Source organism: Helicoverpa zea, chromosome 8, assembly GCF_022581195.2.
Source record: "Helicoverpa zea isolate HzStark_Cry1AcR chromosome 8, ilHelZeax1.1, whole genome shotgun sequence".
Classification (NCBI taxonomy): Eukaryota; Metazoa; Arthropoda; class Insecta; order Lepidoptera; family Noctuidae; genus Helicoverpa; species Helicoverpa zea.
Genome location: NC_061459.1, coordinates 13,590,373 through 13,612,978, shown reverse-complemented (window position 1 = coordinate 13,612,978; position 22,606 = coordinate 13,590,373). Strand labels below are relative to the sequence as shown.

Sequence of the window (22,606 nt, the reverse complement as noted above, 5' to 3'; positions counted from 1 at the left end):
CCCGGCGCCTCCCTGCCCCGGACACTCGCTCTCGGCACTCTCGGCCCGCCTCGCCCACGCGCCATCAGCTGATCGCGCCCTTCTGCCCATACACTGCTTCCTTTTTACTTAGTCGATGTCATATTTTATTTTGGATGTTCTTCAAAGCACTCATACTTAATCAAACTTTTAGACTTGGCTCAAATCAAGTTTTATTCTGTTATGTTGATGTTGGGTTTGAACCAGGTTAGCGTGAGTCAAAAAATCTTATGATACATTTTCCAATTCTAGCAGCAGAATTATTTCCTAGATACTCCTTGGCTTGAATTGCTCATTACCCATTACATACCAAGTTTATCGAGTGTTGCAATCTACCATAAAATTGAATAAACACTTGCTGTAAAGAGAGTAAACAACAATCAATAGAACGCTGTTTCAAAGTCATGTCAGACAGATTGGGAGTGGGGTCAGACGGTGGGGTGGGCGGAGGGGGGCGGTCGAGTCGGTCGGCAGTTGGCACAGTCCCGCGCAGACCGCCTGCCCGCTCACATGTGTAGCGATGCTCGGTGGAGCGGACACGCTCTCAGCTGTTGTTTGTCGCGCTCGCGCGCCCGGCTAGTGCAGTGTGGAGAGGGCCCGCACGCGCTGCGAGTGCCCATGTGCTTGTGACTGTGGATTGATGCTGCGCTCCGTGACCACGGGCAGCATGGTAGGCCTGCCGCCGCCGCCGCACGCGCGCCTCTCACTCTTCGACTCGTGCCACCGTAAGATAAGGCTCATCGGCGGCGGACCTGTCGCCTTTCTAGGAGGCCTTGTTGCGTGAGTTACTGCTTTTAGTTGAACGCTGGTAGGTACTGGTTCACCACGCCAGTTCCTCCCTTCTGGTTTCTCGACTTAAACCTTTTCGTCAAATGACAACACTTACATACATATTTGTTTATGTTATGTACAGTATGTATATAATTTATTTTGCATGACTGTGTGAACAAGAACAACATTGATAGCGCGACAGGGTAACCACTCTGACAGTAAACTGGTTAGTTGGTGTTGCCAACTTAGTGGATGTTCGTTTAGATCTGGTGAGTTATTTATATCAACTACTAGCCGTTTTCCCGCGGTTTCACCCGCGTCGCACCGGGATAAAATATAGCCTATGTTACTCGCAGATAACTTTATTATCTGCTTTCTAATGGTGAAAGAATATTTAAAATCGGTCCAGTAGTTTTTGAGTTTATCCATTACAACCAAACAAACAAACAAAGTTTTCCTCTTTATAATATTAGTATAGATAATGTGTTGGTTCAGTTAATAATAAATAATTATAATAAAACATTAACAGCCTAACTTATAAAAATCATCTAATCATCTTCTAAGCATTGTTTTAACTAATAACTACTTAAAGCCTTAAGTAGTGATTATTTTTTTTTTTACCTATAAACGTAGCTTAGCATGTCTTAATTAATGAACGGATAATGACATAAGAAACATACTAAATTCTTAACACTACCCGAATGTTGTTGGCTTAAAAAAATATTTGTCATCAAAACGTGTAATGACTACAATGGCATCCGTAAAATATAAAATTAAAAAGTTGAGCTGTCAAAAAACCGGGAATGAAAAATCAGCTGGTAGAGATCAGCCATTTTGTTAATTAGCGGGTTAAACAACGGGTGTGAGGCTACTTAATTTGACAGCTCATTTAGGACATTGCTAAGGAAGTGATTTAGTTGAGCAACGTTTATAAGATTTTTTCTTAAACACCCCTTAAGTATTACTTATTATTTAATTCACGTGTATAAGTAAGGCTGTTAAATAATAAAATTTATTTTATTATTATTATGTATGTCCCTTTCCGACCACGGGACTACAGAGTCCCGGATTTTTGGAAGGCGAACGTGGGGCCGAAGCCAACACGCTGAAGCCCTTTTGAGACAACTTTAATGAAATGGTGACACAAAACCGACGATTATCCCTGTATACGCTATAGAAATGTACCCAAGGACAATCCCCGGTTCTGTGCTAAACTATTGCTAACTATGGATGAAAACTACTTGGGCTATTGTGATGGGATGCTAGTGGACTAGGAATGGGGAAACTACGGGAACTATGGCACCTGCCGATAACAATGTAATAAATACACGTAAAATGGCAGGTGGAGACTCGCCAACTCACTTACTGGGCTCCCGGGAATCAGTCGCTAAATCGCAACAAGGGGGCAACAGGTACATGAGCGGCTGAAGGGTGAGGATACCTCGGCGGACTTTAAACGCAGATCACGCGCTCTCTGTGGGTCCAGCATCACCGGCCCACTCGCCACTTACCACGAGGCACCTACCCTCCGAGCGGGCTGATAACCCTGCTCTAGCAACTCCACTCTGGCCGGCCGATGAAGGCAAGCCAAGAGGCGGGAGACCTATCCCCTGTCATGCTTCACTCCGGCAGGCCGGAGATGGGGGACAGTATACTCTCCCTGGAGCACTCGGATATATAGCCCCGCGGGGTCGCTACTCTCCGTCATCCGCCTCGGATGCCCTACGGGGCTTATTATTTTAATAATTATATAATTGACAGTTTCTTTGGCCGCCTGAATAAGGTTCTAAAAAGTTCCTTATCGGGCGGCAACAAGGTTCGCGCCTTTAATGGTTGGGTCATGCCAGTCCTGATGTACTCCTTCGGCATACTCAAATGGACTCAAACTGAATTGGATGCCCTGGATAGGAGAGACCGCAGAACGAATGCATCACCCACGATCGTCGGTGATGAGACTGTACATCCCACGGAAATGTGGACGACGAGGCTTTTTAAATGCAAAGACGCTCCACAACCGTAAGGTGTGCAGTCTCAGAGAATATTTTCTCAAAAGCGACGTGGGTATGCACGGTGATATGGTAGCAGTGGACAGAGGACTCACCCCGCTATCGTTGGCAAATGAGAACTGGCGCAAACCTGTCGTACTAACTACCCATGATCGCAAGGAGGTATGGCAGAGCAAACAGCTACACGGACGCTTCTTCGGGGCTCTTCATGGCCCCGACGTAGACTTCAAAGCGTCCGTATCTTGGCTACGCTTCTGTGACCAGTTTCTAGAAACCGAAGGGTTTGTATGTGCAATTATGGACGAAGTTATCCTTACGAATAACTATTACGTATGTTACGAGTTCGCGACCTGCCTGATGTAGGTTTATACAAACCTGTGTTTCACTTCTGTCACTTCATTAAAGTTACCAGGGGTAGTTATTTATGGTATGTGCTTTAAATTTATAACTTAATCGATTAAAAACTAACCAAACTTACGATTAATTAAGATTAGAAATAATTAAATAAACGAGTACAAATAACAAACTAATTATGCACTAATGTTAACTTCATACTAAAATTTCTAGCAATTTTTCTGTGTCTCCGTAATTAAGTTTCGCCAAATATTTTGATAAAGTAGTATTCTATATTTTATAATTTAAATTATAGATCTTTGTTTAGCTTGTTATATACGTAGGGTCCTAAAAACACGTAGAATCTATTTGCAAAAACGAAGTATTTTCTCCTCTTATCTGAAGGTGTTCGGTCATAAGTAAGTTCAGTGTTTTGATGCAAGTTGATTGTGCAGTTCAATTTTAAAAGCAAAGGGTAATGCTGCAAAAAATGACTGCATTTTACCAAATAAGTACCTTGAAGATGTCTTTCAACAAAAAACTTTGAGTTAAAATAATACAAATAGCAACATTCTTTTATTTTAAACTAGGCTCGAATGCATAGTCCGGTCAATTTAGACATAAAATTAGTGGTGAAATATCAATAATTCCCGGAAAGCCAAATTTTGATGTAGAGCTTGGGTTTACCATTACAAATAAAAATATGAAAATTCCCCATGAGTACGTCAAAAATAAAAATTTGAAAAAAAAAAAAATGCTTGTAGATAAGCAAAGGGCAGCGGGGTTGGTCTGTGAGTGGGTGACCGTTTTGTCCTGACGAGTTCCTCCGTGTTTTGGTTGCTAGATTAAAACGGTGGGTTCTGGCTGTCAGTTGCATATCTGACGGTTTTAGCAGCGGTGACGAGTTGCCAAAACCCTTCGAGGACGAGTACCGCAGCGAGTACACCACCTCACAGGTAGTGTGGAAATGTGTGCAATTGTGCATGTCATGTATATTGTGACTCTTAGAATCACGATTTCTCACGATTGGTATCTCTTAGGAAAAAATAAAAACTTTAAGACACAACTTTGGTATGATGCGTTTTTTTATAAAAGTTATCGTTTTTCAAAACAATCTAAAAAACCTCAAATTTTGACTTTTGTCTTAGAATAACTTTTGAAGCACACATAAGATCGATGGGGACTTTTAAAATTTTATTTGTAATGGTAAACCCAAGCTCACCACCAATGGCATTCCGGGATTTTTTTTTTAAATGTCTATTTTGACGTTATTTAATGAATGTTATAATACATATGTATAAATATTTTGACGACCTCGATGGCGCCCTTTAGGTTCATAAAGTTAACTTCCCAAAATGTTCACACTCCCAAAACGTCCACTTCCCAAAATGGTAATTCCCTAAATGTCTATTTCCCATTTCGTCTACTTTCCCATAACGACCAATTCCCAAATAGTCCTTTTCTCAAATCGACTACTCCCAAAACGTCTTGTTCACAAAATGTAACACTTGTCCTATATTTTCTTAAAAACTAAAAGAAACGCTTTGTAGTCCTTTTAAATCGACTTAAAAAACTTAAATTAAATTGCGTAATGGAGATTAAAAAGGTTTATTTGCTTTTTAATACGAATCTTTGATAGGTACGTGAAAATAATAACGATTTGTTGTTCTATGATTACCTTTATACACACTTATTTTATAGGCAGATATGGACATACATTGTTTTTTAAAATAAGTTTTAAAGGAGATGGCCAAAAAAAAACCCAGAGTCGACAGGAACTTCATATGTATGATTGGATTCAGTATAATTTGTGGATTTTAAAAAGTATTTCAAAACATCTAAAAACCATGGGGTTCTCTTTTTATAACGTTTTTTCGATCAAGATTTTAGTTCACAAAAAAGTTTACTTTTACTGTTTGATGTTCGTTAGAAGTTGAATGCAGACTCGTGATTGGACCGTTTTACATTGCTAAGTCATTTGTTATATTTGACAATGTCACATGGCGCGATTTTCAAAGACAATTTCTCCAAAAACATTTCATAGCCAGTTGTGAAGGTTGCATGTAACTGCGAAACCTCTCCAAGTAGGTAAGGTCGGTGCTTAATCGTATCTGGAGTGGTTAAATACAAGACCTTTTAATCACCAGGCCAACTCTGAAACTATGGGGTTGTTACTAGTGGCTTGTATAATGTTAGTTTACTTTGCTTTTCTATGTCCCTTGATGTTAATAATCTTTAAAATCAACATATATTCAACATAACCTATTTTTGCGATAATATGAAATAGCTCCTATACCCCATGGATTTCAGTCTGGATTTTTTGGCACCATCAAAGGTCTATCATAAAGAACCTATTGGTAACCATTTCATTGCTGTCGATTCTGGGTTTTTTTTCTATGAAAATTTGGCCATCTCCTTTCTTCATACCTGTAGTCATTTGTGCATTTGCTAATATATCTTTCCATGTCTTCTGTATGTATTTTGGAGGAAGCATGGGCATGGGCTTTCCACAGGAACCCGTAAACGTTAACATTTTGATATAAAAAAACTATTTAGACAATGGACGTTTTGAGAGATGACCTTATGGGAAGTAGACTTTTTGGGAATTATAGATTTTTCGTCGTTATGGGAAAGTAGACGAAATGGGAAATAGACATTTAGGGAATTACCATTTTGGGAAGTGGACGTTTTGGGAGTGTGAACATTTTGGGAAGTTGACGTTATGAACCTAAGAGACCCCCCACACTAGCGTCTTTCGAGCGTCGTCGTCGTGCCAGCGTCCGCGCAACGTCCACCCGACGTCGACGTCGCGGCGACGCGACGCCAGCGCTGGACGGCTGCCGAACGCCGAGCGTGCGTGGCGCTGGCGTCGCGTAGCCGCGGCTCTTCCCAAGCCTTTCTTTTAAGAATGCGATCACTATATTCTCTTTTTGACATATCCCACAACACAGGCCGATTTTGTATTTCTTGAATAAAAAGTTCAGTATCAAACACATCTTCGAGCGGTGACTGCATTTTGGATATTACGTGTGCACTCTATACTGACGACGTTACAACTGACGCGACGCGTGCGGCGCAAGAGGGCGAGGTACTGGTGGGGAGCGGGGCAAATAGATTGCCTTGAGCATTGTACTTGTTCGCAAAAAACGTTGAATCGCGTCGCGGCCACGCGACGCCAGCGCCGCGGCTACGCGACTCCAGCGCCGCGCACGCTCGGCGTTCGGCAGGCGGCCAGCGCTGGCGTCGCGTCGCCGCGACGTCGACGTCGGGTGGACGTTGCGCGGACGCTGGCACGACGACGGCGCTCGAAAGACGCTAGTGTGGGGGGTCCCTAAAGGGATGACGCAATGGTCACCACGCCGGACTAAAGAACCTGAGGTCCCGGGTTCGATACCTCGTTCGGTCGATATTTGCGTGGTGAGCATGCTTGTTGGCCGTGGTCTTCCAGTATGTATTTATAAATATGTATGTATGTAGCTATAAATATGTAGTTTATCAGGTGTGTTAGCACCCATTACACAAGTTACTCAATAACATACCATGGGGCTAACCGACCGTGTGTGAAAAGGTGTCCCGACGTTCCTCTTCAATCACACTATCTATGAAAAAAAAACCCCATCAAAAACCGGTGCGTAGATTTAAAAATTTAAGCATACTTAGGGTTCATCATCATTCGAGCCTTTTCCCAACTATGTTGGGGTCGGCTTCCAGTCTAACCGGATTCAGCTGAGTACCAGTGCTTTACAAGAAGCGACTGCCTATCTGACCTCCTCAACCCAGTTACCCGGGCAACCCGATACCCCTTGGTTAGACTGGTGTCAGACTTAGGGTTATAGGGCCATAAAAACCGACTTTGTTTTATACATGTATTAATAGTATTTGGATCATATAGGTATGTATGTTAGTAGGATTTCCAAAAGCTGTTTTTTTATTTGCTATTGATACTACAATTTGTGGATTCGTTAAAATAAATCGGAATCTTACAAAGCACACGCTTTACACTCATTCATTGTTGAAAATTTCACGCACTTTGGAATTTAGATATTCCTAATTGTTCATTTCAGTAACTGACTGTAATGTGGGCTTTCGTAAGAACTACATTACATTAGTAAATCGTATTAATGTTAAGTTAGGAATTATTACCTGATGCGATACATTTGTGGTTAGGTACCCTGACTAATTATGTTGCCTTTTACGTATTGTTTGCTGACCACGTTTGATGAAATATTTAACTGCTGCCTAGATGTAGGTAAATGTTACCTACTAGACACCATCTTTGAAAAAATACCTGTTGTTTGTCCTTCCTTCTCTTGTAACGAGATGCAACCTGAGTACCAGTTCTATATGGAGCAACTGCCCATCCGACCTTCTCAACCCAGTTACCAGAGCAACCTGACACCCCATGGGAAGACCGGTTATCACTTTATTGTTGGCTTTTGACTACCTATAATGATTATCACTAGTCTACAGCATTTTTGTTACAATAGTGAAATAGGTATATAATTTCTCGTAGAACATTTGATACGTAATCGAGGTCTAGAACATAAGGTTGCACCAGCGCGATTTTTTAATCAGCCTATGCTGTCCCACTGCTGGGCAAAGGCCTCCCCCAAAACCTTCCTTGGGGGATTATGTTTTTTTTTTTTTTTTTGTGGTTAAATCTGCAATCAGTCATCATTAACTATAATCAGATGTGGTGTCTGGATGTTGTTATGTGGAGTGCTGTCTCCAGTGAGACATCTACTCTCCTATGCAGTATTGCTACAATCTAGACTGTAGCTTCAGTATGTCATGTCTCTTTAGGCGATTGGTATAACTCTGAGATATTAGTGTGGCTGCCAATTCATTGGGGTGGTATGTCAATCGATTTTGGTATTTCTCAGCTGCGTTTCTTATTTCTTCCTTGACTGTATTCATTTGTAGGTGTTCGTGAATTTCATTGTTTCTGATAAACCAATGGGCATTTGTAATTGTTCTTAGGATGATGTTTTGAAATCTTTGTATTATGGAGATGTTCGAATTACTTGCTGTACCCCATAGCTGTATGCCATATATGTAAACACATTCGACAGGTGAAGAGCAAAAAGGTTGGCCTTTTCCTGAGCAGTTCTTGTCCAGATAGTGGTTTGGGTGTGATTTATTCTAAGTGGTGTTTTGGCGACCTGTGGGCGATTGTATGATTTTGTGAATTTCCACAATGAATAATTTGTAGCAGCAGTCGCCGACAATGATTCCAACTTGGATTGCAGTGTGTCGTCATGCCAACTGTGAATTAGATGTTTTAGCTCCACAATTGCTTTATTTAGTGCTGTTTTGTCCGTTCCTAATCTGCTTTGCTGCCAGACCCTACGCAGTTTTCGTTTTTCCTGTATTTTTTGCTTAACATATCTTGGATAATTTGTTGAGTGGTGAACCGGTTCAATGTGTGGTGTATTATTCCAACAGCATTCTTGAATAATAGTTGTTATATATTTTGTGTTGTCATCAATATCTTCTGCAGTCTTAAGTCTCACTTTTAGGTCGATTCTCTCCTCGATCTGCTCTCTGAATGTTGCCCAATCAGTCCGTTTATTGTACAGTACCTCCATTTTGTCCGACTCAATCAGCAAAGGACTGACTGTCAGAAGAACTGGTGTATGGTCTGAGCTACTGTCTAGACAAGACTCTGCTTTTAAATAATGTTTGGAAAATCCTTTGATGACAAAGAAGTCTATTAAGTCTGGCACCTTCTTTGGATCCGATGGCCAATAAGTTGGCTCACATGTAGTCATCACAACTAGTTTGTTGGTATCAATGCTCAATTTAAGTTGCCTGCCTTTTGTGGTAGTTAGTCTGGAGCCCCAGTATGTGTGTTTGGAATTCCAATCGCCACCAGCAATAAAACGGTTTCCTAGAGATCGAAAGTAGTCACTATACATTGACTCATTTATTTTATGTTTTGGTGGGCTGTATATAGCGGAGACATTGAAACATCCGTCTTGAGTTTCCAACCTCACCGTGGTTGCTTGCAAGTAGTCTTTTTTAAATTCCGGCATTAAGCAGTGTGTAATTGATTTGCGTATGATTATGGCTGTTCCGGCATGGCCGGTTCCATCGGGGTGTTGGGTAACATAGGTAAAGTAGCCATCAAACTTTATGTTTGAGTTGGCATCAGTGCAGTGGGCTTCCGAAACAAGAATAATATCGAGTTGGTATTCTTTGATTAGTACTTCCACATCATGTTTATGTGGGGCTAAGCCATTTGTGTTGAGGGTTGCTAATTTGAGAGAAATCATTTGGTCAGTTTTTGTACCAGGGTTGTAATGAGGCTCATAAGCATACTCATTTGTTGTAATATTAATTCGAATTTTTCAGATTGTTTAATTAAGAGCATTTCTATCCTGTTATCAGATTCATGTGAGGTTATCTTTTCGGAGTTATGTTTAGTATTGGTTTTTGCGGTTTCAGCATAGGTTTTATCTAAAGGTTGGACTAGTAAGCTTGAATTGTGAGTTTTAGGTGGCTTCTCGTGGCTAGGCAGTAAAGCTGGGGCTCGCTGTTGATTATCAGTAACTCGCGTTTCAGGAACATTTTTATCATAGACTCTAATAGTGTTTTGAGGTTTAGATTTCCTTGCTAATATTTGTTGGTAGACTTCACATCCCTTGAAGTTAGCTGGATGGGCTCCTTGACACAGGGTACATTTTGCAGGTGTATTTCGGTATCGTTTAGGGCAATCCGAGGTTTTATGGCGTTGTGCGCATTTAACGCAACGGTAGGGCCGCATACAATAATTTTTTGAGTGGCCTTATTGCTGGCATCTCTGGCACTGTACAATGGTATTTCTCTTTTTGGGATCTTCTATAATTACCGATTGGTGATAAATATATTTCACGTCTTTTATTAGTTTGTTGTTAGGCCCCGCCACAAAATTTACAAAGAATGTTGATGTTGGTATTTTATCAGGTCCATATTTGGCATTTACAATCTCACCTTGTACAGTATTTCCCGTGCTTTCCAGTTCTTTTATCGCACTGACAGGAGTTGAGTGATGCAAGTTTTTAATGACTACACGGTAGCATCTGCTTTCTTTTCTTGTGAAAGTATGACCAATAAGGCCTTTTTGTCTGATCAAATCGAGTGTCTTTTTGTAATTTTCAGTTGAGTTTATCATTAACCGCAAGAGGTTTTTGTTGACTATTCTGTATCTAAAGTTGGAAGCATCGATTGTGGATTCGATCAATTTCGTTAATTCATTGACATCCTCAATACCATACAACATGATTTGTGGGGGCTTATTCGGAACTTGAGTGTTTGTTTCTTCTACTTGGTCAACTGGTAGTGCGCTAAATCTGTTCTGAGTTTCAGCAGGTGTTAATGGTGGAGAATCGGACATTTTACGCTTCTTGTTCCCAGTGCCAGGTATTTTTTGCCACGGAGGTGGCGCTTGTTGAGGAATTTCTTCTGGAACTAGCTGTTCACTTGTTGAAGGTTCTTGAGGGTTGTCTCTTATTTCTATGACCTCTGATTCTGTTCCATTAAATGAGTTAGATCTTGGTCTAGTTTCAAAAAAACCTTTATGGAAGATCTGTTGATGATAAACCCTTCGGTTTTGTTGAGGTTGATTCATTTGACAATGTTTTTTTTCACTCATTTTGCCTTAATTTCTACCATTCGATATTTTTTTTCTTTTTGTAGAAATTTTAAATGAGACTATGGCAACATTTGCCTTTGACATTGGCAGCATCTGTCATTTGACAATGACAACTTTAACCGCTAAATCTTTTATTAATTTTGTGAGGGTAGATGTTTTTTTTTTTCACTATGCTATTGCAAAGTTTTACTACGAAGTTTAACGTGTTTTCGCACATTAATTCACTAGAAAACGTTCACAGGGTTGTATTTTAGCTCTAGCTATATTTTTATCACAGTTTTCTAGCTAAATCACAGTATTTTAACACAATCACAATTAAAATCTGAGAGCACTTGTTGCCTCTGACAACACTTTTGACAGACTTTAGGGGATTATGATTAAGAAAATTTATTGCATGTTTTTTTTTAATAGTTTGAGGATATATTATGTAAGTAGATATAAAACTAGTCGGTCTCGCGCATCGAGGGTGCCGTACCATTATAATATCTGTAAAACGAGCAAAAAATGCGTTTGTTGTGTGCAGCCTCGACAAAATATTCCTTTAATTCTAGATTTTAGTATTTGTTGTAATAAAAACAGTAATACATGTTCCTTGTTTCAGTCGTCCTACTGTAAGGACTCATGATATATACAACAGGAAAGGCTCAGGAAAAGCATTATCTAATAGGTACTTACTAAATGTACATACATATATTATGTACATATAATGGAAGAAAAATAGACAACCTTGTATAACAATTTTATTGGTACACCTACTGTGGTACTGGATCCAGTTGGAGGGAGGTAGGAGTCATGGTCTACTATGACCCCCCTCCGCCCCCCGAATCCGCGCTTGGTCCTAAGCAGAGTAACCAAGAATTCGAGTGACTCTAAGATATACCATAACTAATAATTTGTGGCTAAACACACAACAATCTCAGACTGCACCAAACATCGAAATGTTGATGCATTTAAATATTTGTGCCTATTACAACGAACGACCTAGCAATGCTGAAATTGTACTTGATTGACGTGTTCAAATAAATCGTACCGTTTTAAGTAAATGTCGTGGCGTATGTTTGTAGTGTCGACACAAGTGGGACACGTCGGTACCGGGCGGTGGCGAGCTGGCGCTATGCGGCAGTACCGCGGCCGCTATCGATCTTCGCTGGCGGCCGGCACCCACCACCGCGCCACCACGCCACCACTGCCCGCCACTGATAGTCCTTGACATGCCACTGCAACTCACTGATATGCATGAGTACATTTAGCTCCGGCCTGCACCTACCAGTGCGAGTCGGTCCCGCGCACGCAGGGTTCCAAACTTCAAGTCCAATAAAATTATGTATTGAAATTAGGCTAATTAAATTAACACTTATTCGTTCCTTACATTGGACTGCGCTTCCGACAAACGCCGGTTCATAGTATTATTAGAAATTACAATGTTTTTATTGTATTTTAGACATAGTTTAGTTTATATTGTTCTATTTGTTTTAGTTAGTCGGTTTAACTGCCTCGTTGGTCTAGCAGTTGCATGCGCCGCTGCTGTGCACTAGGTCTCGGGGTTGAATTCCCGGGTTGGGCCAAAATCAAACGTCTGCGCAAATTCTTGTGGACTATAATATATCCTGAGCAGCTGACTGATCACCTTATTTAAGAATAGCCGCGCCGTGACCGATAATCGGCTATGAAAACATCATCAAAAAACGTGTTCCTCTAGCGTGAAGGGAAGGTTGAGCAGGCTTGCCCACGAACCACACTGATTTGGTTTTAAGTTGTACGATGAATATGAGTGTCCACGAGACCAACTTTTTTTAACCGTACAAGTAATATGACGTTTCATAAGAGCTTGCAAAGGCCTATTTGAAATAAAAACATTTGTTTATTTAGTTGTTTTGGTGAAGTGTGATGGATGGGTTGCATGGTTATAATGTCGGTGTGCAGCGGTGCAGGCAAAGAGCGGCGGTACAGTTGTAACGGGACCCGCGCCGCCCGCAGCCGCCCGCGCGGCCCCGATACGCCCGCACGCTGCCCAACACTAGCATGTTCAGATTCCCATCAAATTCATTTTGCCGCTCTGAATTCAGCCATTTGACGCCTCGCGTCGCCTGTTTTATTTGCGCTAGATACATTTTGACCAGCCTATTCCAGCCTCAGATTGGTAAAGTTATTTGACGAGAACACTTGACTATGCCTGACAACGGCACGATATACAGATTGAACCCTAAAGACTCCGAGACTACTGAAATAATTTGCAAAAAAAATAAAGTTTTCCTGGCACAGAAACGTTGCTTAAGAGCAATATGAAATGCCGGTCCCCTTGATTCTTGCAAACCCCTATTTCAGAAAACTATAATGCTCACAATTTTTTCCCTATACATCATTGAAATTGGTCTCTTCATAAGAAAGCACCCACAATAGTTGTTTGAAAAAGTCTCAGAAAAGAGTGTATTCAGCAAAAGAGATCCTAGCAAAATTGTTCTACCAAAATGCAGAACCGCTCTGTTCCACAGAAATTGTATGTTTATGTGTATGTAAGTAGTTCTGATGGAAATTAAGTAGGTACAAAGCTAGGGCCATTGAAAAGTAATAATCTTATATGTCATCTATTATTTCAATATTATATAATATATAAGATTTTTTTTTAAAAAAAGGAAGAAGCGTCAAGTATAAAGAAATATAAAACTGTAACCAAGAAGGACTATTTTGTTTGATCAATTTACAATAAGTTCCCACAGAACGCGAGTGAAACCACGGGAAAACAAGGTAGTAAATTATAAAAATAATATTATATGAAAAGGAGCCCCATCATAATCTACCAAGATCGTATCCAATAAGATATGGAAGCAGACCTCTTATCGTACAGGTACACGGTGTTTATAAAAATGTTTTATTCCTTTATTTTAATGTTTTTGATACATTTTACCTATTAGAAAACGAGAGATTTGTGAAAGATAGGTCTCGTATTCATGGAAGAAGAACATTAGACAGTTGCAGGCATGACATGGGCATTGTGTATTATTTACTTAAGGGTGGTCTAGCCCGTGGGCATTGCACGGGCTAGACCCCGCGAGCATCCCGCATAATATTTGCTTCACATCGTGTCACACCTAGATAATCAGTAACTTGGTAACGTTATTTTATACTATGTCATTTTTTTGTGTATCTTGGTTTATTTTCCATTGACTGTTTCCGAGGTTTCACCAGAGCCACGAAGTACTTCTTGTACCTGCATAAAATATGGTCTATGTTGCTCTGGGATAACGATGTTTCTTGTGAAATAATTTTTCAAATCGGTTTAGTAGTTTGGAACGCTTTGGGGTTCCAACAATCAAAAGATATGTTTCCTTTTTATTATATTTGTATAGATTATAGTACCTAAGATAAGTACTCTCTGATAAGGACGCAAGTTTACACTCTCGAAACGCACGAAAGTCTAGGACCTAAGTAATATAGTACTTACCTATACATATACTTAAGTATCTAATTTTCAACAGCTTTATTATCACTGTTGCACAATTTTAATAACTATTTTTCATAAAGTTTATAACACTATGTTCGCCTAAACAGCAGTATAATTAAATAAATTATTCTTAAACAATGTCGAAAAGGGGGCCAAATTCGGCATAGAAAAAAATGATTATCACTTTCGAGAATGTCGGCAGCACACACTCGTTACATCTCTAATTGTATACCAAGTTTGTACTTTAAGGCTCACGATATTGGACGAATCGGTGACGGATTTTTCGGGTCACTAATACTTGAATCTTATGAAATTATTCTCCGAACGGTTCTAGTAAAGGAATATTTCATTTTATTTAAATGTATGTACTAAAAGCTAATAAGAAACGGTCGGTTTTTCTGAATCCGTCAATGTTTTCAATTTTAGACTGATTCAATGAAGTATAATCTGTAGCCGTGGTGATGGCGGCTCTCTGGGAGAGTGGAACGGTCGCGCTCGCAGTGAGAGCGCATACCGCCGGCGCAGCGGTGCTCACCTTCGGCTGCAGGTTAATGAGTGGCTTTATTGCCTTTGACTGCCATCTAAATCATAGTTATAATGATGTGAAAAAAAAAGTGTGGAAAGGCCAAGGGCCATACCCAGATAGCCGAAGCGCGAATAAAGCAGCTGTCATTATTGGCTATCCATACACGAACCTGCTGAGTGCGATGACCACTAGCTTCGAACTCTTACGCCGTGTACAATGTCATCATTTGCCTAGTCCTTATCTCCACTACAATGCTTCAGCACTGCTCCATATAGTTAGCGTTGTCCGTATTGTCACGTAACTAGTCGACCGTGATGTTCGTATACAGATCCTTGTTCACGATACAGTTGACACTCCAACAAAGAAGAATTTGTCTACATGTAATCATGTGAATTGTGCTGTCAAGCAGACGATGCTGATCACTCACCGGTGAACTGCTTGAACAGTGCCTGACTTCAAGATTTATACAGAATAGACACTACTGTTGTTTTGTTATTCTGCCCCTGACTTCTAGAGCCTTTCTTATTTCATTTTTTTAAGATTATAGAAGTTAAAAGTAAAAGCGCCTCCGATCTTATGGCCCGATTACACAAGTCTCTAAACACGTTTGACAGTAATGGCCTAATGGCTAGAAGCATCACCTGTCCTAACAGTAATATTGCAGTACATATAATATTACGTGGATTTAGTTGCCTTTGAAGTGGTCTCGTGGACAATGGCGATATGTAAAGTAACGGCGTGTTGCGGGCGGCGCGGGCGGCGCGGCGGCGCGGCGCGCCACTTCCGAGTGTTCTCGCTCTACATACGACGGCGCGGCTTCCTGCGCTCGTTTCACTTGCTCTTATGCCTTTTGTTATGGTGTAACAACGTTTCGACAACTCTTGCACAAAACTTATTTACCTATATGAATAAAATCTATTCAGGCTAATTTGCTTTGTTCACGGCGCGGCGTTAGATTAATGTGACGCATACGTAAATCCGAAAAACCAATAATGCTACGGAGATTTTCCTTCAAGTAGAAATGAGACTATATTAGTACGACCGTTCCTTCATAAACATTAACGAAGGGAAACGGGAGAAGAGACTTACAAATGAATCATCAAGATTTCTCGCAGCTAAGTACTGTGGCGCAACACGATAATATATCAGTTGACGTAATAACTACGTTTGATTTAATTATAAAATTATTTTGAATTTAAGCCCAGAGTACCTATAGGAGCAACTTCTCAAGTCAAGGTCAGGCAAGTACCAATATATATAGAAAACATTTTCTAAGTTAGTACCTATGTAGTTTCACAAGTATCTTGGTCACCACATCACGAGGATGTGTACTGAATGTCTCAAAGACTATAAAACCACTTGACTGCGCATACAGTGCCCCGACGCTCGCCAAACGTTAGTGATTTTGCGCGTACTATAAGCCTACGATCAGTACGATCGTTTAGTAGCGACCAAGTCTATGACCTGCGAACACGCTAAATTATTGAGGATTTTATTTAGTAAAAAATAAAAAAAATGCCTACATGCGCGATGAAATGGTGCGGGAAACAATCCAGGACATCTAGTTACAAAAAGGATGGCATTGGCAAGTATCAATACCAAAATTTGGCTTTGATTTAATTATATTACGAAATACCACAGGGGTCTATTTAAATTGGTGGATGGAAAACCGCGCTCACGCTCGTTGATGTCTTTTGGGAAAGTCCCTTTCTTTCATTAAGAAATTTTAATACGTCCATCTCTTTCTTGCCCTTTGTATTCCTATCGATGAAATTTGGGCTGTTACCTTTAAGGATGAAGTGGATATCGATAATTGTACATTTACATTAATTAAAAAACATGTTTTATTTTGGCTAATGAGTTAATTAACTGACCATAGCGACGTTAGAGGCAGCTGTTCCTGGTGCCTCCACAAATTACTTTTAATGTAATCGAAAGAAGATTTTTGAAGATTCCAGAAATAAAAGAGAAGTGGATATATACTATCAATGGGGAAAATTGGTCCCCAACAAGTAAATATGTAGACGCTCGATTATCGTTTTTTACCAAAAACAATCAGGACCCTAAAACATTAATTCGAAAAACTTGTACTAAATTAATACATTTTAAGAATCAATAATTTTCTTATACGGAGTTCTTTTTTGTAATAGACTGATTTTTATTAAATATTCTTATACGATTTTTATTGTGATTTTTATTAAATATTCTTATACGATTTTTATTGAGTATTTATTACTACGATGAAATACATTTTATCGATATTTTTTAATTGAAAGCGAACAATCCCTTGCTTGCATAACCCTGTAGTGGCAACACTGCAATGCAAATTTAAACAAATCCGCAGAGTAAAACCTTGTACGCGTATAGATGTGAAAAACTTAAAAGAACCCACTATTAGAATAGAAGCTGCAAAGGCCATAAACGAATGGGCAGATAAACAGTTAGCCAAGCCGTCGAACATGACTGAGATATGTTCCGCACTTCAGGATACCATCAGGAATATTGGTCAAAATTTACTTCAGCCATCTCCGCAAATCAGGAAGCAGCAATGGATGACTACCGATATTCTACAGTTGATGCAAGAACGCAGGATATCTAAGAACAATCCGACTAAATACAATGAATTAGACAAGCTGATAAGGAAACGCATAAGAATAACCCGTGAGTCTTTTTATGAAAATAAATGTAAGCATATCGAAGAGCTCATGCGAAAGCACGATAGCTTTAACTTGCATAAAGAAATTAAAGACCTTGCTGGCACTCATAAGAAGACTTGTTCAAACCTATTGTCGGATGAGCAGGGAGGTCTCATAGTGACCTTGGAAAACAAAAAGAAACTTTGGAGTGAGTATATCCAAAAAATGTTTGAAGACAACTCAAGACCTGTTGATCACTTACTTTTGGATGACACTGGTCCACCTATTTTGAAATCCGAGGTGAAACATGCACTAACACATGCTAAAACGGGTAAAGCATTGGGCCCTGATAATATACCTGTGGAATTACTCAAACTCCTCGAAGATCAACACCTAGATGCCTTGACCCTACTATTCAACCAAATATATAATTCTGGCAGTCTACCCGAAGAATGGCTAAGGTCCACGTTTGTCACACTTCCAAAGAAAGCAAAAGCAAAGAACTGCTCTGAATACCGTACTATAAGCCTAATGAGTCATGTTCTAAAGTTATTCTTATCTATCATCCACCTTAGAATACGATATAAGTGTGACGAACAACTTGGCGAAAGCCAATTTGGTTTTCGTTCTGGCATGGGAACTAGAGAAGCACTCTTTGCCTTAAATGTTCTAGTACAGAAGTGTAAGGATATGCAAAGTGATGTTATCTTGTGCTTTATTGACTATGAAAAGGCCTTTGACCGTGTCAAGCACGAGATACTTATGCAACGTTTAACAGATATTGGCTTAGATGGGAAAGATCTTAGAATTATAAAGAATTTGTACTGGAACCAAACAGCGAATATAAGGGTGGAAAATTCGGAGACTGACCAAATTGATATCTGCCGGGGAGTCCGCCAAGGTTGCATTCTGTCACCGTTATTATTCAATCTGTACTCTGAAGCAATTATAACAGAAGCTCTGGAAGGTCTCGAAGTCGGAATCACGATAAATGGCAAGATAGTCAATAACTTGAGATACGCCGATGATACAGTACTTCTGGCCTCAACGCAACAAGGCCTGCAGTATATATTGAACAGAGTTCACGAGTGCAGTCTAAGAGCAGGTTTGAATATGAATGTTACCAAAACTAAGTACCTGGTTGCATCTGGTACCCACATCTCGGCCCCTCAATTAAGTATTGCAGGCTCAGATCTCGAACAGGTTCAGCATTACAAGTATCTCGGTGCTTGGGTGAATGAAAAATGGGAAAGTGACGAAGAAATTTGTACCCGTATCGAAATTGCCCGAGCAACATTCCAAAAAATGCGGAACGTTCTGTGCAATCGCAATCTTGGAATTAAACTGAGAGTCAGAATGCTTCACTGTTATATCTGGCCAGTAGTATTATACGGAAGCGAGGCATGGACGCTTAAAGTGAACACCCAAAAGCGGCTTGAAGCCTTCGAAATGTGGTGTTACCGCAGGATGCTACGCATAAGCTGGATGCAGAAAATTTCCAACGAGAAGGTACTTCAACGCGTCGGAGAAACCAGGGCATTGTTGCAGACCATCAAACGCAAAAAAGTTGCCTATCTTGGTCATGTACTGAGAAACGATAAATACCAACTGTTGCAACTAATAATGATGGGCAAAATAAAGGGTAAAAGGCGCGTTGGAAGGCGCAAGAAATCTTGGCTGCGGAACATCCGAGAGTGGACGAGTATTGCCAGCGTTGAAGACCTGTTTCGCTTGGCACAAGATAGGAAAGAATTTGCTGAGCTGACGGCTAACCTCCAGTAGTGGAGAGTCACCCGAAGAAGAAGAAGAAGAATCCCTTGCTGAGCGTACTCATGCAACTCGACCTTGAACTGACCAATAGTAGCCGCGTATTATGTCGCGTCCCCCGGCCCGCAGCGGTGAGTCGTGTTCTTAGAAGAAATTGGCGAGTGCGCTCTCTAGTGGTTATTTACTTTATGGAATGTCTGAAATCACCAACCCGCATTGATCTGGTATTGTCTGTTAAATGAGCATAGCTTGCATGGTGTATAGAGAAGCGGTGTGCGGCACGTCTATGCTCCATTCGTTTAGGTAGGTAGTTAAAAGAAGATCAACAATATTGATAGAATTTTTAACACAATTTTTTTTGAGGACAGCAATATTTTCTGGTACCTACCTAATATCAAAGTAAAGGATATACATATTACTTTTTTCCGCATTAAACTCAGGTGTAGCCGCACTTCTGGCTTTAGCTGTATAAACAGTGTACGCAGTGAAAACAGATTTTACTGTCACGCTGACCGCGCGCTGATAATCAGCGCTGCCGGCCAAAAATAGGAATATGAAATTCTATGTAGCGTTTTTATCGCAGACGTTTTGAGCGCAGACCTTGGTCAAACGAACTATGCGCGAAGTTGTCAGCGCCGATGCTCAATGTGTACTAAGGGTGCTTTCAACTTACTTATGCGTTTCTTGGCGGCCTGCTGCGGTGCGTTAAGGTCAATATACACCAAACGAACATAGAGCTAGAACCAGAGCAGGACCATTCTTTCGTAATCTTTTAGTGTAAACGAAAGCCTTTCGAATGTTCTTTGCTCATTTAAGTCAATTTTGTGGTTGGTATTGGTAGTGCTTCGAAATGTCTGAGTCTGACAGCGAAGTCATTATTATAAGCGCTGCATTTATTATATTGCAGAAAAAACTCAAAAATAAAAGAAGGAAGAGACGGAAAACAAATACGAATTTTAGAGACTCGATTCCTGCATAATAGCAGTGACTTTGAGATTTTTGTATTTTTATAGTTTTCATATGTTGGGTCCCATAGACATCTATAATTTTGGTAGGCTTCTATTTATATTTCATTTTTCCTGAGACCAATCCATAATAGAAATTAAGACGTACCTACAGCGTACGGACGATCCTCTTTATTCATACAAAACCGGCCAAGTGCGAGTCGGACTCGTGCACGAAGGGTTCCGTAAATTACAGTTAAATCAACCTATCTCAAAAACTATAAGAGATACTTTGATCAAACCAAAAATCGTTGAAAGAGTTAATTAGCATGCATCACCTCTATTTTTTTTAGAATTTTATACCCCGTAGTTATAAAAATAGAGGGGGGGGACATACTTTTTACGACTTTGAGAGCTGATATCTCAAAAACCGTTCACTTTAAGAAAAATGTTTTTTAGAAAACTTTATATCATTTTAAAAGACCTTTCCATTGATACCCCACACGGGTATGTACATCGAAAAAAAAAGTTTCATCCCTCAGTTACATGTATGGGGGGCCCCACCCCCAATTCTTTTTTTTACTATTTAGTGTCATATTTTTGTAGCGGTTCATACAACACATATTCCCATCAAATTTCATCACTGTAGTACTTATAGTTTCCGAGTAAATCGGCTGTGACAGACGGACAGACGGACAGACGGACAGACGGACATGACGAAACTATAAGGGTTCCGTTTTTGCCATTTTGGCTACGGAACCCTAAAAAAGCACGGTATGGCAACAGTGCGGCACCGATACGACGAACGCTCGACAACAGGACGACAAAGTCGCAAGCATCACGTGTTCGTTTCGCTGTTCTTTAATGACGTCACGTCACTTGGATAAAAACGCACGGCAGTAAAATACGCTTTCAATTTAGGCGTTTGGTGCCACATACACTGCTAATGCACTGCAAGCGGTCCGGCAACGGCACATAACCTGCGGCAGCGGTCCGACACGAAACGCATAAGTTGAAAGCACCCTAAAACTCGCTTTAGGGACTTGTACACACAAAACTGCGATGCGAAATCCATAATAAACATTAACGATATTGCGTGACGCATCGCAAGAACTTGCGAATTGATTCTTATTGCGCAATTCTGTGACGTTAGTTCATACTTTTTGAAATTCTTTTGTTTTCTTTTCTCATCTCAATAGTATCAGTGCTAAATAATGTGAAACCGAGATAAAATATGATCTGCATGTTTGCCGGTCTTCGAAGGAATGACGACAAGAAAAATTTTACGAGTTAACGCGCTCGATATGTAATTACTACTCGGTTGAATTAAAGAGTCGTATCTTGCATCACTAGATTTGAATATATTCCTTCCAGGCTATTACTTAGTCTTTCGGTTATCAAAATCGGTTCACTGTATCAAAATAAATAATTCAGTTACATGCAAGTCAGTTAGTTTGCGCTTAAGGGTGTCTGATTGGAGCCACGACGTTAATAATTGGCTAGCTACATATTGACAAAGTTATTCAGGATGCAATGATACTGCAAGATGGTGATGTTCAAAGAATCCTAATTGAAAAACCAGGTCAGAAGCTAGTATATAATATAATTATGTAACATTTAAAGTCAAACAATTTATTTTATTAAGGCCTTTACAAGTGTTACATATTATTACTTACCTGTGGAATTTAATTGTTAACTACTCAATAATTAATAATACAATCTACAATCAAAAATAATGCAATATACACATAAAAAAAAGTTTGCGATCACTTCGGAATACTGAAATCTTTTTTGTTGCTGTAGATTATATATATATTATTATGTAGATATTATGATTTTTTCTTCTTTTTAGATTCTTTATTTAAAAATAAAGAATTAGAACATAAAACAATGACCCCGTTCAATTGTTTTTTCATATAAAAAGGCTTTCAGTCCTAGCTTACACTCATTCAGAAATCTGATTTAGTCAATTATAAGCGGTTCAAGATAATTTTCGCGGAAAGTTGTGATTAAAAAAATGCCAAGAGGATTATCAGAGGTTTTACTAGCTAGAATAGTAACTTTGAGGGAAGAAGGATACACCACGAGAGTAATAGCACGCAGACTTGCTGTATCCCAATCCTGTGTCGTGGCTACGTTGCAGAGGTATCACGGAATGGGGAATGGGGGCAGCGGTCGCCCAACTGTTTTGACAGCTGCCCAAAAGCGCTTTATTAGACTGCTGGCAGCCCGTGATCCAACGACCAATGCCACTAAAATAAAAGCAGAAGTCAGGACCGCCTCTGGGCTTGAAGTTAGCACGCAGACCGTTCGCAATTGCTTGCACCAGCTGGCTGGATTACGGAGCACGGAGGCTTTGGCGAGCTCCGCTCAATTCCCAGCAACGTCAACAACGAAGATTACAGTGGACTAGACTTCGGCAAAATGAACAAGGTGAGGACGAAAACATTTGGCAAAACTGCCTGTTCGTTGACGAATCCCGAATCAGCACATCCAGATAACTGACGTGTCCGTGTCTGGAGAAGACCGG

At 40.1% G+C, this 22,606-nt stretch overlaps 1 protein-coding gene across 2 annotated transcripts in view; it reads left to right on the top strand.

Annotated features, from left to right (window-relative positions):
• The first annotated feature begins 455 nt into the window (after nt 1-455).
• The window catches only part of LOC124632203 (MOB kinase activator-like 2), a 44,619-nt gene continuing 22,468 nt past the window's right edge, over nt 456-22,606 (top strand). Inside the window, exon 1 of one of the 2 annotated variants that reach the window (XM_047166930.1) lies at nt 456-798. In XM_047166930.1, coding sequence (XP_047022886.1) covers nt 659-798 — 140 coding nt within the window. In that variant the 5' untranslated portion in view covers nt 456-658. The remainder of the gene's footprint in view (nt 799-22,606) is intronic. The other variant, XM_047166933.1, reaches the window with a different exon arrangement.